This window comes from Marmota marmota, unplaced genomic scaffold, assembly GCF_001458135.2.
Source record: "Marmota marmota marmota unplaced genomic scaffold, marMar, whole genome shotgun sequence".
NCBI lineage: Eukaryota > Metazoa > Chordata > Mammalia > Rodentia > Sciuridae > Marmota > Marmota marmota.
The window spans coordinates 29,953,068-29,968,477 of record NW_026000185.1 but is presented as its reverse complement, the minus strand read 5'-3'; the positions used below and the strand labels follow the sequence as shown (position 1 = coordinate 29,968,477).

General features: G+C 41.7%; 2 protein-coding genes across 4 annotated transcripts in view; both read right to left on the bottom strand.

Moving 5' to 3' along the window:
- Nucleotides 1-15,410, bottom strand: part of LOC107147108 (NXPE family member 3-like) — a 68,975-nt gene that overhangs the window by 17,924 nt on the left and 35,641 nt on the right. The gene's annotated exons all lie outside the window — the stretch shown is intronic.
- LOC125610364 (NXPE family member 3-like) lies at nt 14,504-15,179 on the bottom strand. The gene has a single exon (XM_048790041.1). The coding sequence runs from the start codon at nt 14,955-14,957 to the stop codon at nt 14,697-14,699; it is 261 nt and encodes an 86-aa protein (XP_048645998.1). The 5' UTR covers nt 14,958-15,179; the 3' UTR covers nt 14,504-14,696.

Sequence of the window (15,410 nt, the reverse complement as noted above, 5' to 3'; positions counted from 1 at the left end):
CCACCACGACAGGAATATTTAGTTTCCTTATAGTGCGGTTACATTAGGCAGAAGATGATTGGCTTATGGATATTGTCTTCCTTATGTATGATTGACAGGCACGCCCCACTCGAACCCTATAACAGTGTGTGCATTCCAAAAATAAACTGAGCTACTGGACGACGCCCTGAGGTGGGTCTCCAGTCAGGTCTCTCACCAGCTCCCGGAGTCTGTGTGTTGATTCCGTGTCTCTATCCCCCTTGACAAGGTAGCCGAGTGACCATCGACCACGAAGGGACTTAGGAACATATACAAAAGACCTAAATAAATGGAGATTATTCCGTGTTCATATTCAATGTTCACTCAACATTGTTAAGATATCAGTTGTTTCCAACTTGATCTATAGATTTGGTGGAATCCCAGTGAAATCCAGGCAAGTTATTTTGTGGATGTCAACAAACTGATTCTTCTTCTTCATCCTCAGCCCTTTTTATTTTTTTATTTTGAGACAGGGTCTTGCTAAGTCCTTAGGGCCTTGCTAAGTTGCTAAGGCTGGCTTTGAATTTGTGATCTTCCCACCTCAGCCTCCCAAACCGCTGGGATTACAGATGTGTGCCACTGTACCCAGTTCAACAAACTGATTCTAACATTTTATAAAAAGGCAAAAGGCTCAGAAAAGTCATTTCAATATTGTAAATAAAAAGCAAAGTCAAAGAACCAACACCACTGCTTGACTTCGAGGCTTACTGTGAGCTACAACAATAAAGACAGTGTGGTTTCAGTGAGAGAATAGACAATAAACCAATTAAACAAAACAGAGAATGGTGCCACAGAAAAGACAGCTAGGAAAAGACTCACAGAAATAGAATCAACTAATTTTGACAAAGAAATAAAGGCAATTTAATGGAGAAGAGACAATCATTTCAATAGTGCTGAAACAACTGAACAGCTAGACAAATACTCTACACCTTTCTCAATAATTAACTCAAAAGTAGATCATCGACCTTGATTTAAAATGCAAAGCTATAACACTTCTAGAAGACAGCGTAACAGAAAAGCTCAATGATGTTAGACTGGTTTATATATAGCTGGCAAATAAGACTATTAAAAGTTGCTCAATATCAGATGTCATTAGAGAATTGCAAGTGATAGTAATAGGAAGATAACCTTACACACCTGAGGGAGGGGTTAAATTTTATTTTATTTTTTTAATTTTCTGGTACTGGGGATTGAACCCAGGTTTGCTTAAACATGGAGCCACATCCCAAGCCCTTTTTATTTTTTATTTTGAGACAGGGCCCTGCTAAGTTGCTGAGGCTGGCCTCAAATTAGTGATCTTCCTGCCTCAGCCTCCCAAGTAGCTGGGATTACATGCATGTGCCAATGTGCCCAGAATGGAGTGGTTAAATTTTTTAAAAAAATTAAAAAAAAAAAAAGGAAGGAGAAGATCTGACAATACTAAATGCTGAGATTGTGGAGCAACAAAAATTCTCATCATTGTTGACTGAAGAAGTTATCAAAAGCCTCCCAACACAGAAAAGCTTAGGATCATATGACTTCACCGGTGAATTCTACCACACACTTAAAAAGAATTAATGCCTATCCTTCCAAACTCTTCAAGAAAATTGAAGAAGAGGGAATTCTAATGGAGCCAGCATTACCTGGATATGAAAACTAGGAAAAGATATCACACAAAAACTATAGGCCGATATCCTGATGAATACAGAAGTAAAAGCCCTCATCAAAACACTAGCAAACTGCATTCAGGAAATTTAAAGATTCAAACACCATGACCAAGCAGGATATTCCTGAGATGCAAAGATGGGTCAACCTACGCTAATGAACTAGTGTGACATACCACATTAACAGAATGAAGAATCAAAACCACATGGTCATCTCAGTAGATGCAGAGAAGACTGCTGACAAATTCAATACCCTTTCAGGATTTAAAAAGCTCCACCTGCCAGGTGTTGTGGATACCCACCTGTAATCCCAGTGACTCGGAGCCTGAGGCAGGAGGATTGCAAGAAAGATCCTCAGCAACTTAGCAAGACCCTCAGCAGTTTAGCAAGACTCTGCCTCAAAATAAAACATAAGAAGGGCTGTGGCTCAGTGATTACACCCCCTTGGGTTCAATTCCTGGTACCAAACCAAACAAAAACACAACTCAACCAACCAGGAATAGATATAACTTCAACATACTAAAAGCCATATACGGAAAACCCACAGTAGAAACCTGAAACCTGGATGGAGATGTGGCTCCATAGTAGAGTTTGCTTAGCGCCACGAGGCCCTGGTTTCAATTTCTCCCACAGAAAGGGAGGAGGTGGGAAGCAACTGAAGGTTATTTCTGTAAGATCAGAAACCAGGATGCTCATTCTCACCACGTCTATTCAACACAATCCTGGAAGTGCTAGTTAATCAAGAAAAACACTAAATAAAAGACATCCTGACAGGCTGTGTGGTGCAAGCCTGTAATCCCAGTGGCTTGGGAGGCTAAGACAGGAGGATTATGAGTTCTAAGCCAGCCTCAGCAACGGTGAGGAGCTAAGCAATTTACTGAGACCCTGTCTCTAAATAAAATACAAAATAGGGCTGGGGATGTGGCTCAGTGGTCGAGTGCCCCTGAGTTCAATCCCCGGTACCAAAAAAGACATCCAGATTGGAAAAGAAAAAGTAAAATTGTCTTTTTTTTCAGATGGCATGATCTTCCATTAGAAAATCCCCAAAGACTACACCAAAACTCCCTTAGCATTAAGAAATAAATTCAGTAAAGTTGATGGACACAAAGTCAACATACAAAAATCAGTACTCCAATTTCTACAAATGTTATTAGTAAAACTGGATATCCATATAAAAGAATGAAAATAGATCCTCATTTTTACATCACACACGCACACCCCTAAAAATATGTTAAAGACTTAAATACAAGAACTGAAAGTGTTGAACACCTAACTTCATGTCATTGGTCTAGGCAATGTTTTCTTGGATACGAAACCAAAAACAGAAGCAACAAAATTTAAAAAAGCAGAACCACATTCAACTTAAAATCTTCCTCACAGCAAAGGAAACTATCAACAGAACAAAAAGACAACCTGTGAGTTGGAAGAAAATATTTGCAAACCATACATCAAATGAGATCCAAAATCCACAAGGGACTCCTAACAATTCAATAGACAGAACACACACACACACACACACACACACACACACGATCCAATTAAAAAATGGGCAAAAGATATAAACAGATATTTCTCCAAAGAAGACACATAAATGATTAACAGGTATATGAAAATATGTCCAACATCAGTAATTGTCACAAAACCATAATGAGCTATTGTTTAAACATCTGTTGTGATGACCAGAAAAAAAGTGTTGGAGCAGATATGGAAAAATGGAATCTTTACTACACTATTGGTATGAATGTAAAATGGTACAAACACTGCAGAAGGAGGTTCCTGAAAATGTGATTACCATATCATGCAAATATCCTAGTTCAGGATGTTGTGGAAGGCCATCCTCACATGTGATTTGAGTTACCTCCCTGGCTGGGTGAGAGGTGCTGAGACACAGCTGTGTTAGAGCTTTCCCCCCACCCTTTCCCAGGTCCGAGGGCTTGTCCATGCAGAGGCGTGTCTGGCCACTGCCCCAAAGACCCAATCGTCGCCCCTGACCTTGGGATGCTGCCCCCCTTAACCTTCATTGGATAGGATTTTCCCTGGAATTTTTGTTCCCCAATAAAAGCCCACTCCCTGGTGTGTTCTCTCTCTCTTGCTAGTCTCCTCTGTAAACCTTGCTACCGCATTAGGTGGCTGGAGGCGGGAGCTAGGAGAAGCCGTCCCAGAGCCGATATTAAAGGTAATAAGAGTCTTGTCTCTTTAATTTAAAACTCCCTAGCGATTACTCATGAATTGAACCTTCTTTCGTGAAGCCAGCGCTGGTTGCATGGCAGAGGATGTATTTTCTAAAAGAATTAAAATTAGGATCTTGAAGAGATATGCTTTCCTTACAGCATGATTCAGAATAGCCAAGATATGGAAATAAGATAAATGTCTGTCAAGAGATAAGTATAAAAAAATGTGATAAAAGCATACAATGGATATTGGCCATAAAACAGTGGAGATCCTGCCCTGTGTAACAGCATCCACGAACCCTGAGATTATGCTCAATGAAATAAGAAAAATATACAAGGACAAACACTACATTCGTCTATTTATATATGAGACATCTAAAATAGCCCAACCACAGAAGCAGAAGTACAATGGCAGTTTTCTAGGGCTGGGGTCAAGATCAAGGGAGGCAGAGACAGGCATAGCTACACTGCTATATGACAATATTGCTATGGTGGCTGGTGACATGATTAAGCAGGAGACTAGAAACTTGAGACAGGAGCTGGAGCCAGAGCTAGGTTGTCTGGGGCCAGAGAGACATGGAGCCACTAGGAGTCTAGTGGCCTGGGAAACTAGAATCAGGCCTTCCACTGATTACCACAAATCCTCTTAGAAGCTAAGAGTTAATGCCGCCTGGCCTAGTGACAATCACACTGTTGGCGAGGCTGGAGAACCATCTATCTGAGGATAACCCAAGATTCCTTTTGATCTCCTGCATTATGCATGTTCTTGATTCTAGAGCAAAAGAACACTGGGCCAGGAGGCAGTACAGCAAATGAACGATGTCACCAATCTCATGACAATTTTTCATGGTATTGCCTCCAACAGTGTCTGTATGGGCATGGAGCAAACATATGATATGCAAATGCAATTAAGGAGACCCCCCCCCAAGAACAAACGCAAAACCATGAGGCCCCATAAAAATGTCAATCAATAACAACAGTGATGATACAGTAGTAGTACAAATAGCAGACACCTGAACAGGCTTTCACTGCCGTCCCTGTGAGGGTGGTTTATCCTGCAGAGGAAAGTTGATGAAAGAGAATCAGGGCCCCAACTTTTATTACAAATTCTAGATACACTCCCATTTCATCTCTTTTCTTAAAAGACATCAATCTTACCACCCACCCTCAATTCCACCCACCCACACGCCTCCTTTATCTCCTTCAAGGACTAGAAATTCCACCCCTGCTTCCCTGTACCTGCCATGTTGGACAGATGTCCCCAAAACTGAAAAGTTCCCAACTCTGCTCTTGTACATTATCAACCTGTGCAGTTAGGCATCTGCTTCCAATGTTGTTACCACATCATGTTTATTCAGTACCTTATCAAACCAGAGTCAAATAAACTTAGCTTGGGACAGTGCCAGAAAAGGGGACAGACTGATCTCTGGCTTCATAATAGGGCTGCCACCTACTCTCTATAGTTTCGTTAGCCCTCCATCCCCTCTTTTAATAGGAAACGGTGTCCTCATCACCACTTGCTTCATGGGGCTAAGGGAAAACCCAGGAATCCAGACCATCATCCTTAGAAATTCTAGATATCTTATCCACCCAGTTGATCTTTTTCATTCCTGGACTAGACTGCAGGCTCCATAGTCTCCCCCAACACAGCCCTAGAACCTAGGCAGAGACTTTCAGCTAGAACAGACTGAGAAAACTAATGGGCATAAAGGTAAATGATGTCCAGGGCACAGCCAACTTGACATCATAATTCAAACCCTGAAGGGGTGACAAAAAAGACATCTCAAAGAAGTGTTGGAGCAACAAGTGACAGTCATGCATAGATTCTCACTTCTTTCTGGTTTGGGAGTGAGAATCAATGTGCATGGTTTCTCAGCCAGCACCGTATTCAAAATTACCATGTTGATTGCCAGGCATCAGGCAACGGTCAATGGTGGCAAAAAGTAAAATGGGAACCACACTGACTGGACTTACTGCCACCTCCTGATGACATTGCCCTCTCCCTTCTGGTCCAATACATTGGCCATAGATAATGCAGAGAAGCTGAGCTGGATATTTTGGTGCATAATCCCAGCTACTCCAGAGGCTGAGGCAGGAATATCCCAAGTTTCCTTGTCTCAAAATTGAAAGGACTGTTGGGGTGCCCTTTTAATTTTCTTTTTTTAAAAAAAATATTTATTTTTTAATTGTAATTGAACACAATATCTCTATTTTATTTATTTATGTGGTGCCTAGGATTGAACCCAGAGCCACTCATGTGTGAGGCGAGTGCTCTACAGCTGAGCAACAACCCCAGCCCCGCCCTTTTAATTTTCTATCCCCAGTACCATCAAAAAACAAAATACAGGGAAGGCCACAGAACCATGATATCAGCCATGGGATTCTTGGTATAGCATCACATTCCTAGATTCTTTAGCCACTATCCTTGGCTCTGTCTTGTTGGACAATGGTTACTAACTACTGGGGGTGGCCACTAGTATCCTCTCCTAGAGATATTCAGCTTCCTCTACAGAAGCTAAGGATCCACTCCCCTCCTCCCAGCCATTAATCCTCTTTTCCTCAATTCATCCTCAAGTTCTTAACAGTATTTAAAGTTATTACTACTCTGTCCTCTTATGCCCTCTGCAATTCCAGTCTCTGTGGTTGCTTGAGTCTCCTGTCTACCTGATCCCTCTAGACTCAGTCTCACACCCCCATGGATCCTATTTGGTAAGCCTGAGACATGTCACTTCCTTCAAATCAGGCCCCATGGCTTGTTTCCTTTTCTGTAACCCACAGAACATTAAGGACAGCAATTTGCCCTGATTGCAATTTTAATCTAGACTGGCTGCTGGACAGGTACTTGGCATCCTATTTACTAAACCAGAATCTACCCTCAAGGCAACCTCCCCTGCTCCCGTTTACTTTCTGAGGCCTAAACCTCCTTATCCCACTGCAGGGATACCTCTCCACTCTGGTTCCTTCTCCCCTTCCTCTGTTAGGCCCCCAACTTCTCATTTGCTCTTTCACAGCAACTCACAGGGCGATGTCCTGCTGATGCCTCCACTACTGCCAAAGCATGGCATCTGTCAACCTGTGGCTGATGTCACCAGTCAGGTACTCAGAATGCAGTCCAATGTGGAGAAAGGGCAGCCCCAGGAGGAAAGGCAGAACCCTGCCTCTTAGCAGAATAAACTGACAGGAACAAGGCTAGAGGCAAGAGGAGCTTCTAATCACTATAGAACACTGTGGCCCAGACCTTCATACAAAGAATAATAGTCTTCTCCTCCCACTCACCAGGAAGTCTTCTCTCCTGAATGCCTGAAGAACCAAGCAATGACCTGGGAGAGGGTCCTGTCTGCCTCCTTTCCAGAGAGGAATCAAACAGCAGCATATGAGGTACTGTGCAGGGGATGGTTTATTGTGTTCTTATTTGAAGACAGTGCCTTTCTCAGAGTCTGAAATTTCACGGTCTTCTAAGTATCATCCGCAGTAAGAGGAGGAAAGAAGCTCAGCTTGGGAGGTGGGGGAAACTTTGAAATCCAGAGTTTACTTAGGAAAATATTTCTATCCTACTTCCAGAACATACAAATAATTGGATTAGACAGGATAAGAAAGATTAATTGATAAAAAGGAAATCTCAGAAAGCAAAGAGAGAGAGAGAGAGAGAGGTGTATTAATAAATAAGTGTCCAATAAGGGGACAGAAATCACAACAGATTTTAACAGCAGAATTTTAATATGAGAATTGTTAAATGATGAAAGTTTCAGGAGATAGGTTAGCAGATCAGTATGCATGAGATCCTGGGTTCAATTCCTTGCATACAAGATAGAAGGTTGCTGACATTAACAGGACAGGACCCAGGGAAGAATCCCCTAGGAAGCAGGCAAGAACAAGTCCTCCTTTCCCTCCAACGCTCCAAGCTACTGGAAGATCCCAAAAGCCACTAACTAGTAGGTGGGGCAGAAATGTTTGCAGAATCCCAGCCACAGACTCACAAAGCCTAGAATAGAAAGATAGGTTAGACTAGGCATAATAATGGTGAGTACATATAATCCCAGCTACTATAGCAGGCAAAGCCAGTAAGGTTCCAAGTTCAAGGTCAGCCTAAGCAATTTAGTGAGACCCTGTCTCAAAATAAAAAGTAAAGAGTGCGGAGGATGTGGCTCAGTGGTAGAGCACTTGCCTAGTCTGTGCAAGGCCCTGGGTTTAATCACCAGTACCACCAAAAAAAAAAAAAAAAAAAAGTTAGATTGGAGGTTGGGGACTGAGAAATGATTGCTTAATTACCAGCATAGCACATGTCAATTTACCAGTAATTAAACTAATAGCTTAAAAGTTGCTCCATGTTAGGCTGGGAATGTAATATGATAGAGCACTGGCCTAGCACATGTTGAAGATCAGAGTTCAATTCCCAGTACAAAACAAAAAAGAATTGTTTGATGTGAGCAAATACATTTATTCTTTTTTTTTAACTTGTAGATGGACACAATGCCTTCATTTTATTTGTTTTTATTTTTATGGGATGCTGATATTGAACCCAGTACCTCACATGTGCCAGGCAAGCATTCTACCATTGAGCCACAACCCTAGCCCCTACATTTAGTGTTAAGCTTTGCAACAGCAAGGTTAACTCTGGAGGATATAGATTTTTAAAAATTTTCCCTGTAAAGTAAGATATAAATTTGTCTGAAGAGAAACTCCCAGGTTACTGTGCTGTAGAAGACACAGGAAGGGAGTCCTTTTGGTTTTTTTGGGGGGGGGGATGGTATAAGGGACTGAACTCAGGCACACTTAACCACTGAGCCACATTCCAAGTCCTATTTTTAAATTTTATTTAAAGTCAGGGTCTCTAGGACCTCATTAAGTTGCTGAGGCTGGCTTTAAACTCACAATCCTCCTGCCTCAGCCTCCCGAGCTGCTGGGATTACAGGTGTATACCACTATGCCCAGCTAGTACAGTTTTCTTTTTTGAGGGGGGGTACCAGGGATTGAACTCAGGGGCACTCAACTACTGAGCCACATCCCTAGACCTATTTTGAATTTTATTAGAGACAGGGTTTCACTGAGTTGCTTAGAGCCTTGCTAAATTGCTGAAGCTGGTTTTGAACTCACAATCCTCTTGCCTTTGCCTCCTGAGCTGCTGGGATTACAGGCATGCACCATTGCACCCAGCCAGTGCAGTTGTTTTAAGGACACTCAAGATAACAGGGTCTCTGATAAGTGTCTGTTCAGTTCCTTGGCCCATTTATTGATTTGGTTATTTGTTATTTTGGAGTTAAGTTTTTTGAGTTCTTTATATATCCTAGAGATTAGTGCTCTATCTGATGTGCATGTGGTAAAAATTTGCTCCCATTCTGTAGTCTCTCTCTTCATCTCACTGATTGTTTCTTTTGCTGAGAAGAAGCTTTTCAGTTCTCAGAAGGTGATATACAATCAATCAACAAATATGTGAAAAAAATGTTCAACATCTCTAGCAATTTGAGAAATGCAAATCAAAACTACTCTAAGATTTAATCTCACTCCAGTCAGAATGACAGCTATTAAGAACACAAACAAAATAAATGTTGGCAAGGATGTGGGGAAAAAGGCACACTCACACATTGCTGGTGAAACTGCAAGTTGGTGCAACCAATATGGAAAGCAATATGGAGATTCCTTGGACAACTTGGAATGGAACCATAATTTAACCCAGTTATCCCACTCCTCCGTTTATACCCAAAGGACTTCAAAACAGCATACTACAGGGACATAGCCACATCAATGTTTATAGCAGCACAATTCACAATGGCTAAATTGTGGAACCAACTAGATGCTCTTCAACAGATGAATGGATAAAGAAACTGTGGTACATATACACAATGGATTATTACTCAGCATTAAAAGAGTATAAAATCATGGCATTTGCAGGTAAATGGATGGAGTTGTAGAAAAAGATGCTAAGTGAAGTAAACCAATCCCAAAAAACCAAAGGCTAATGTTTTCTCTGATATGTGGATGCTGATCCATAATGGGGGCAGGGGGAGCATGGGAGGAATGAAGGAACTTTGGATAGGGCAAAGGGGAGAGAGGAAAAGGGAGGGGGCATGGGAATAGGAAAGATGGTAGAAAGAGATGGACATCATTACCCTAAGTACATGTATGAACACACGAATGGTGTGTCTCTACTTTGTGTACAACCAGAGACATGAAAAAAATCATGCTCTATATGTGTACTATGCATTGAAATGCATTTTGCTATCATATATAATAAATTAGAATAAATAAGTTTAAAATTAAAAAGATAACAGGGTCTCTGAGGGGAATGGAGTTTGGTTGAATAAGGTTATTGGTACAAGGGGTGAGGGAGGGAGTAATGCTCAGTGGTCTACAAGGTGGAAGTTCAGCATGCCCATATCTTTCCTGGTCAGTAGATTCCATGATGGGCTATGGTCAGCTAGCTGTTCCTCTGAGTAGTCAAGCAAGTCTGGGAGCTGAATACAAAGTAAACTCTCACCAGAAGCCACCCCCAAGTGGTGACAGGCACCTGCCTTTCCCTGGGGCATATATTGCTCTAGCCCTGCTCCTAGACCAGGAAACTAGTCTGGACATACTGGAAAAATCTACACCTTCCTTAAGTCATCTTTCAGAAAATGTTCTTTCCAAATGTACAAATAGTTTGAGAAAATAAAGCCTGAACTCCAGGTGGAAACTCTTTGGAAGAAATGAATCTTCAGCTGTACCCAGGGTCATTTTTAGCAAATGCAAGTCACAACCCTGAACATGATAGATAAAATTCTAGGAACTCTTGCTTAATTCTGCTGTCTCCTTTTGTCTCACTTAATCTTCAACTAAAAACTAAACAAACAAATTTCCATGTGATTTATATCATCCCTGGGCATCTCTGTTCCCCAACCTAGAATGTTCTCCTGATGCTCTGTGCCTGACTGATCCAAAATCCTCTTTCAGATCTCAGCTCAGGTGCCTCTTCTTTGTGGAATTCTTCCCTGGGCCCGGAAGGATGACTTTTCTGTGTACTTGCATATTTCACCTCTATTATCACACTTTCCATAGGAAACTGTAATCACCACTAACCCTGGCAGCATAATCCCATACCCTGATTAACCAGACTTCTTGTTCTCAAGAAACAGAGGCCAATCCTGGCTGATTGTGGAAATGGACTGTTAATAAAAGGATTCTTGACAGCCCATGTAAGTGTTGGGAGATTGGAAAAATGCTAAGTTGTCAGGAACTAAACCCTTAAACCACACTCAGAATGTGTCACACTCAGAATGCACCCAACACCTGTGCTGCTGTCCTCCTCAACAGCAGAAGAGATTTTGACGCTGCATCAAAAATGTGTTTCTGTTCCAAGGGTCTGACTCTGTGACCACAACCATTGAGAGACCATATAGTTCTTTTAGTTTCCTTGGTGAGAATGGGTTTGATTGAAGGAAATGATAGCAAATTGAGAAGTGAAAGCCAGAGGATAATATTGAGGAGACAATTTTTTTCCATAATCTCATAATCTTTTTTTTTTGAGAGAGAGAGAATTTTTTTTAATATTTATTTTTTAGAGTTTCCTGTTGGTCATATTTGAAGGAACTTGACAGTCCAAACGATGATTATAATGTATTGTAGACCACTGGATAATATATCAAAATACATTCTACTGTCATGTATAACTAAAAAGAACAAATAAAATTTTTAAACTTAAAAGTATGATTAAAAAAAAGAAAGAACATCTTATTTATCATATGACATAAAGAAAAAAAGAAAAACAAAACTAAATGCTGTCTGGGTTTGGATCCTGATCCAGGAAAAATAATATCTATGGGGAACATTATTGGGATAACTTATTAAATTTAATATAGACTAGATATGATATATCCATATTAAGTTTCCTGAATTTGATCTGGCTATTGAAGAATTTACTCTGGCTATTGAAGAAAATATACTTGTTTTGGGGAGAGTCGCTCTGAAGTACTTAGGGGAGAAGAGGAATGATATATGTAATTTTCTCTCAAATGGCTCAAAAAATGAAATGTTGAAAAGAAAACTAAATGTTGAGGGTATGAGAACAAGGCTTTGGGGTGGGTTTCAGAGTAGACTGTAGAATGAATTTAACTTATTTAACTTAGTAGAATTTAACTTATTTTCCCTAGCCTTAGAAATTTTATGATTATTTTATATGGTTCTTTAAAAGTAGTATTATGAATTTCAACCACCAAATTTAAGATTACTGACCCTGAGTTCTCCCTGGAAGAACCACTCCCCTTCCCACAGAAGTCCCTTCTTCAGAATTCTTCTGTAATGAAGACCCACCGGTAAAGCCTCTATCAGCTCCTGTTTGTCTGAAATGTTTTCACTTTATCTTTTCTTATGAACTGACTGGTGTCCCCCATATTCCTATGTCACCCCCAATGTGACTGTCTGTAGATAGCATCTTTATGGTAAATGAAGGTTAAGTGAGGTGCTAAGTTCAGTCCTTCATGTTGGTCTTGAGGTCCCTCCCTGGACAGTTGCTATAGACTCTAACCTGGCCCTGATGGAGCTCTGGGGCACTTGGTAGTAGTGAGCCTTTATGGTGTTCCTGTCAATGGATACTTCATCCTAGCCGATGGCCTAATGCCCAACTGTCCAACATGTGAGCAGGTGCCTCTCCCACAGAAAACTTCTTTATCCTGACAGATGTCCATGAGGCTCTTGTCTGACCTGAGTCCAATCTATTCCTGTCAAGACAGCCACTCTCCAAGAGAACCCACACTGGTGAAGAGGTTAGATTTGGATGCGTCAGTCAGGTGAGACACAGGAGGCAACTCAATAAAAGATGTGTTGTAACAGAAGCAGCATTACTCCCAGATCCTGGAGACAAGAGGCAAGCACACCTCATAGGCCATTGGGAAAAGGAGGGAGCCATCAGGGATGAGCAGGCACACCCAGCAGGTAAGAGACAGAAAGCAAGGGACCTGTGAACTGAAGCCTTCTTTGCGGTCCAGGGCATTACCCAGGAGAGTTTCTCATGGAGAATTCTAACTGGAGGCTTAGAAGCAAGAAGGCACAAATTTGGGGGGTGGGGAGTGACACTGTGACTGGGAGGTAGTCACTGTAGGAAATGGGAGGTATGGGGTCAGTGAGGTGATGCAAATAGTTTGCATCAAATAGTTTGCATAGGGAGGTGTCACCACAAGGTGATAGCAGATATCTGGATGAACCACAGTGTAGAACTGGGAGGAGATAATTCACTAATTCTTTCTCTGCCTCTCTCCAGCCTGGCTTTAAATATGCACTTCATTTTTAATTATAAGTATTCTAGTTTTCATTTTAAGAGTTCTATTAAAAATATTTTTCTTCTTTATTTATATTGGTAAAAAATCTTTTTGATTAAGTCAGTATGTTTACTGATACTAATTTCATATGCTTTTTCAGTTGATCTGATATCTGGGAGTTTTGTATTTGGGTTTTTCTAACTTTTTTCTGTTGTTTCTCACTCTTGCTACGTTGTTACTTGTGTGTTTCATGATTTCTGAATGTCTGCAGCTCTTTTTCCTTATTATTTTCTCTGCAGAAAATTATCTGTGATCTGAGAAAAATGTCGGTTTCCCCAGAAATCACAGTTGATGTTTTCAGGTGACATGGAGGTATATGAGGCTAGGCCCACTTACATTAACCTGGACCTAGAGAATTTGTGTGTGTGTGTGTGTGTGTGTGTGTGTGTGTGTGTGTGTAGCTGGGGATTGAACTCAGGACCTTGTGCATATAAGGCAAGCACTCGGGGCTGGGGATGTGGCTCAAGCGGTAGCGCGCTCACCTGGCATGCGTGCGGCCCAGGTTCGATCCTCAGCACCACATGCAAACAAAGATGTTGTGTCCGCCGAAAAACTAAAAAATAAATATTAAAATTCTCTCTCTCTTTAAAAAAAAATTTTAAAAAAAGGCAAGCACTCTACCAACTGAGCTATATCCCCAGCCCTAGAGAATTTTTGAGCCACCCATGTAGTGTCAAGTCAGGCTAGAAACCAGAGTGAAGACAGTGTATGGCTATCAGTTCTTAGAGGACGCTTCCCCTACCCTTCCACTTACCAAATTTTGCAGTGGTCCTTTTCTTTGTGCTCTTTGGTCCTGGGGATTTCTTGTTGGATCACCTCAGTCTGAGGATGAAGTCCTTTGAGACCCCAGTTTTTTGGTGACTCTCCTATATGACTTGCTATTGTGGATGAACCTTGGGCTTTGTTATCTTTTCCTACAAAAAAAGCTACAAAACAAATGTTAAAGAATTAACCAGAAACCAGTATATGTGATAATGTTGCATAAAAATAAATGCATACAAATCAACGCAACAGGACCTAGGGATATAGCCTCAGTGGTGAAGCACTTGCCCAGCATGCATGAGGCCCTGAGGTCAATCCCCAGCACTGCAAAAATAAAAATAAAAAATAAAACAACACACACACACAAACACACACACACAAAAAATTGAGGATAATAATACTGAGAAAATCTAAATAAGAATGTTGGATTATATCAATGTAAATATCCCAATTCTGATATTATACCCCAGTTTGACAAGATGGTTACATTGGTAGAAACTAAGTACAGGATATAAGTGATCTCTGTATTATTCCTTACAAAACTGAGTAATGTGCAATTAAATCAATAAAAATTTCTAAAAAGGGAACTGGAAACAGAGCATGTGAAATATGATCTCGTTCATGTAATATTTATTTATTTGTGCATTGCACAGAGAGCTGTATGAGAAGACAGTCACCAAAATGTCACCAGTGGGGCCAATCTTGGGGTAACTACTCTCCTCTGAATCATTCTGGGTCCCATCACTGCTTCTCACATTTCCTGTGGCTGAGCTGCAGGCTCTCCATTGGCACACTGCCAGGACCCTCAGTAGCTCTCAGGTGGGACAGATGAAGGAGAGGAGCAAGTTCACTCCATTGCTCACAATGAGCTTCCTTGGGTGGATGTTGTCGGGCAGGGCCAGGCTGGAGGTCATTTCCCAAGCGTCCACAAAGGCCACACGGAGCCCAGCAAAGGCAGCTCTCAGGAGCCGGTTCACTTGCAGAGTGAACCAGTCGCTGCCATACACGGACTTATAGCCAGCGTTGGCCAGTTTGATGACCACAAGGGTACTGGGTTCCTGCTCCAGCAGGGCCATTACAGCTGTCCGAATCCCTGCCAGTCGTCTGGTGTGGGGGCCCCCAAGCCGGGCCCTCCAGCTCCTTGGCCACAGAGTGCAGAGAGGCCACTGGCGTGCGTTGGGAGCGCAGGGGCCAGCTGTGGGATCGCCAGTGCAGCACTATGCACCGAGTGGTCTCCAAGGCCACTGATATGTGGAATCAGATCCACTGGTTTCAAGGCTGTTGGGAGGATGAGAGAGAAGTTTCCATAACGTAACATATGACCATGCGCCATATTATTTTACATATAAAACTTCTAGCTCCCGCCTGCTTGCTTTTTCAGACACAAGCATTCTGTTCCTCAACTCCACAAGCTCTCCCTATCAGTACCAACACTGTCCATCCAAACTCCTTTCCAGTTTACTTTACTCTTCTCTTTTCTTTTCTTTTTTTGGGATCAAACCCAGGGCCTTGCACAGGCGAGAGAAGCC

Excerpts from the sequence above, each read along its gene's own strand:
- LOC125610364 (XM_048790041.1), bottom strand. The coding sequence starts at position 14,957 with ATGGCCCTGCTGGAGCAGGAACCCAGTACCCTTGTGGTCATCAAACTG.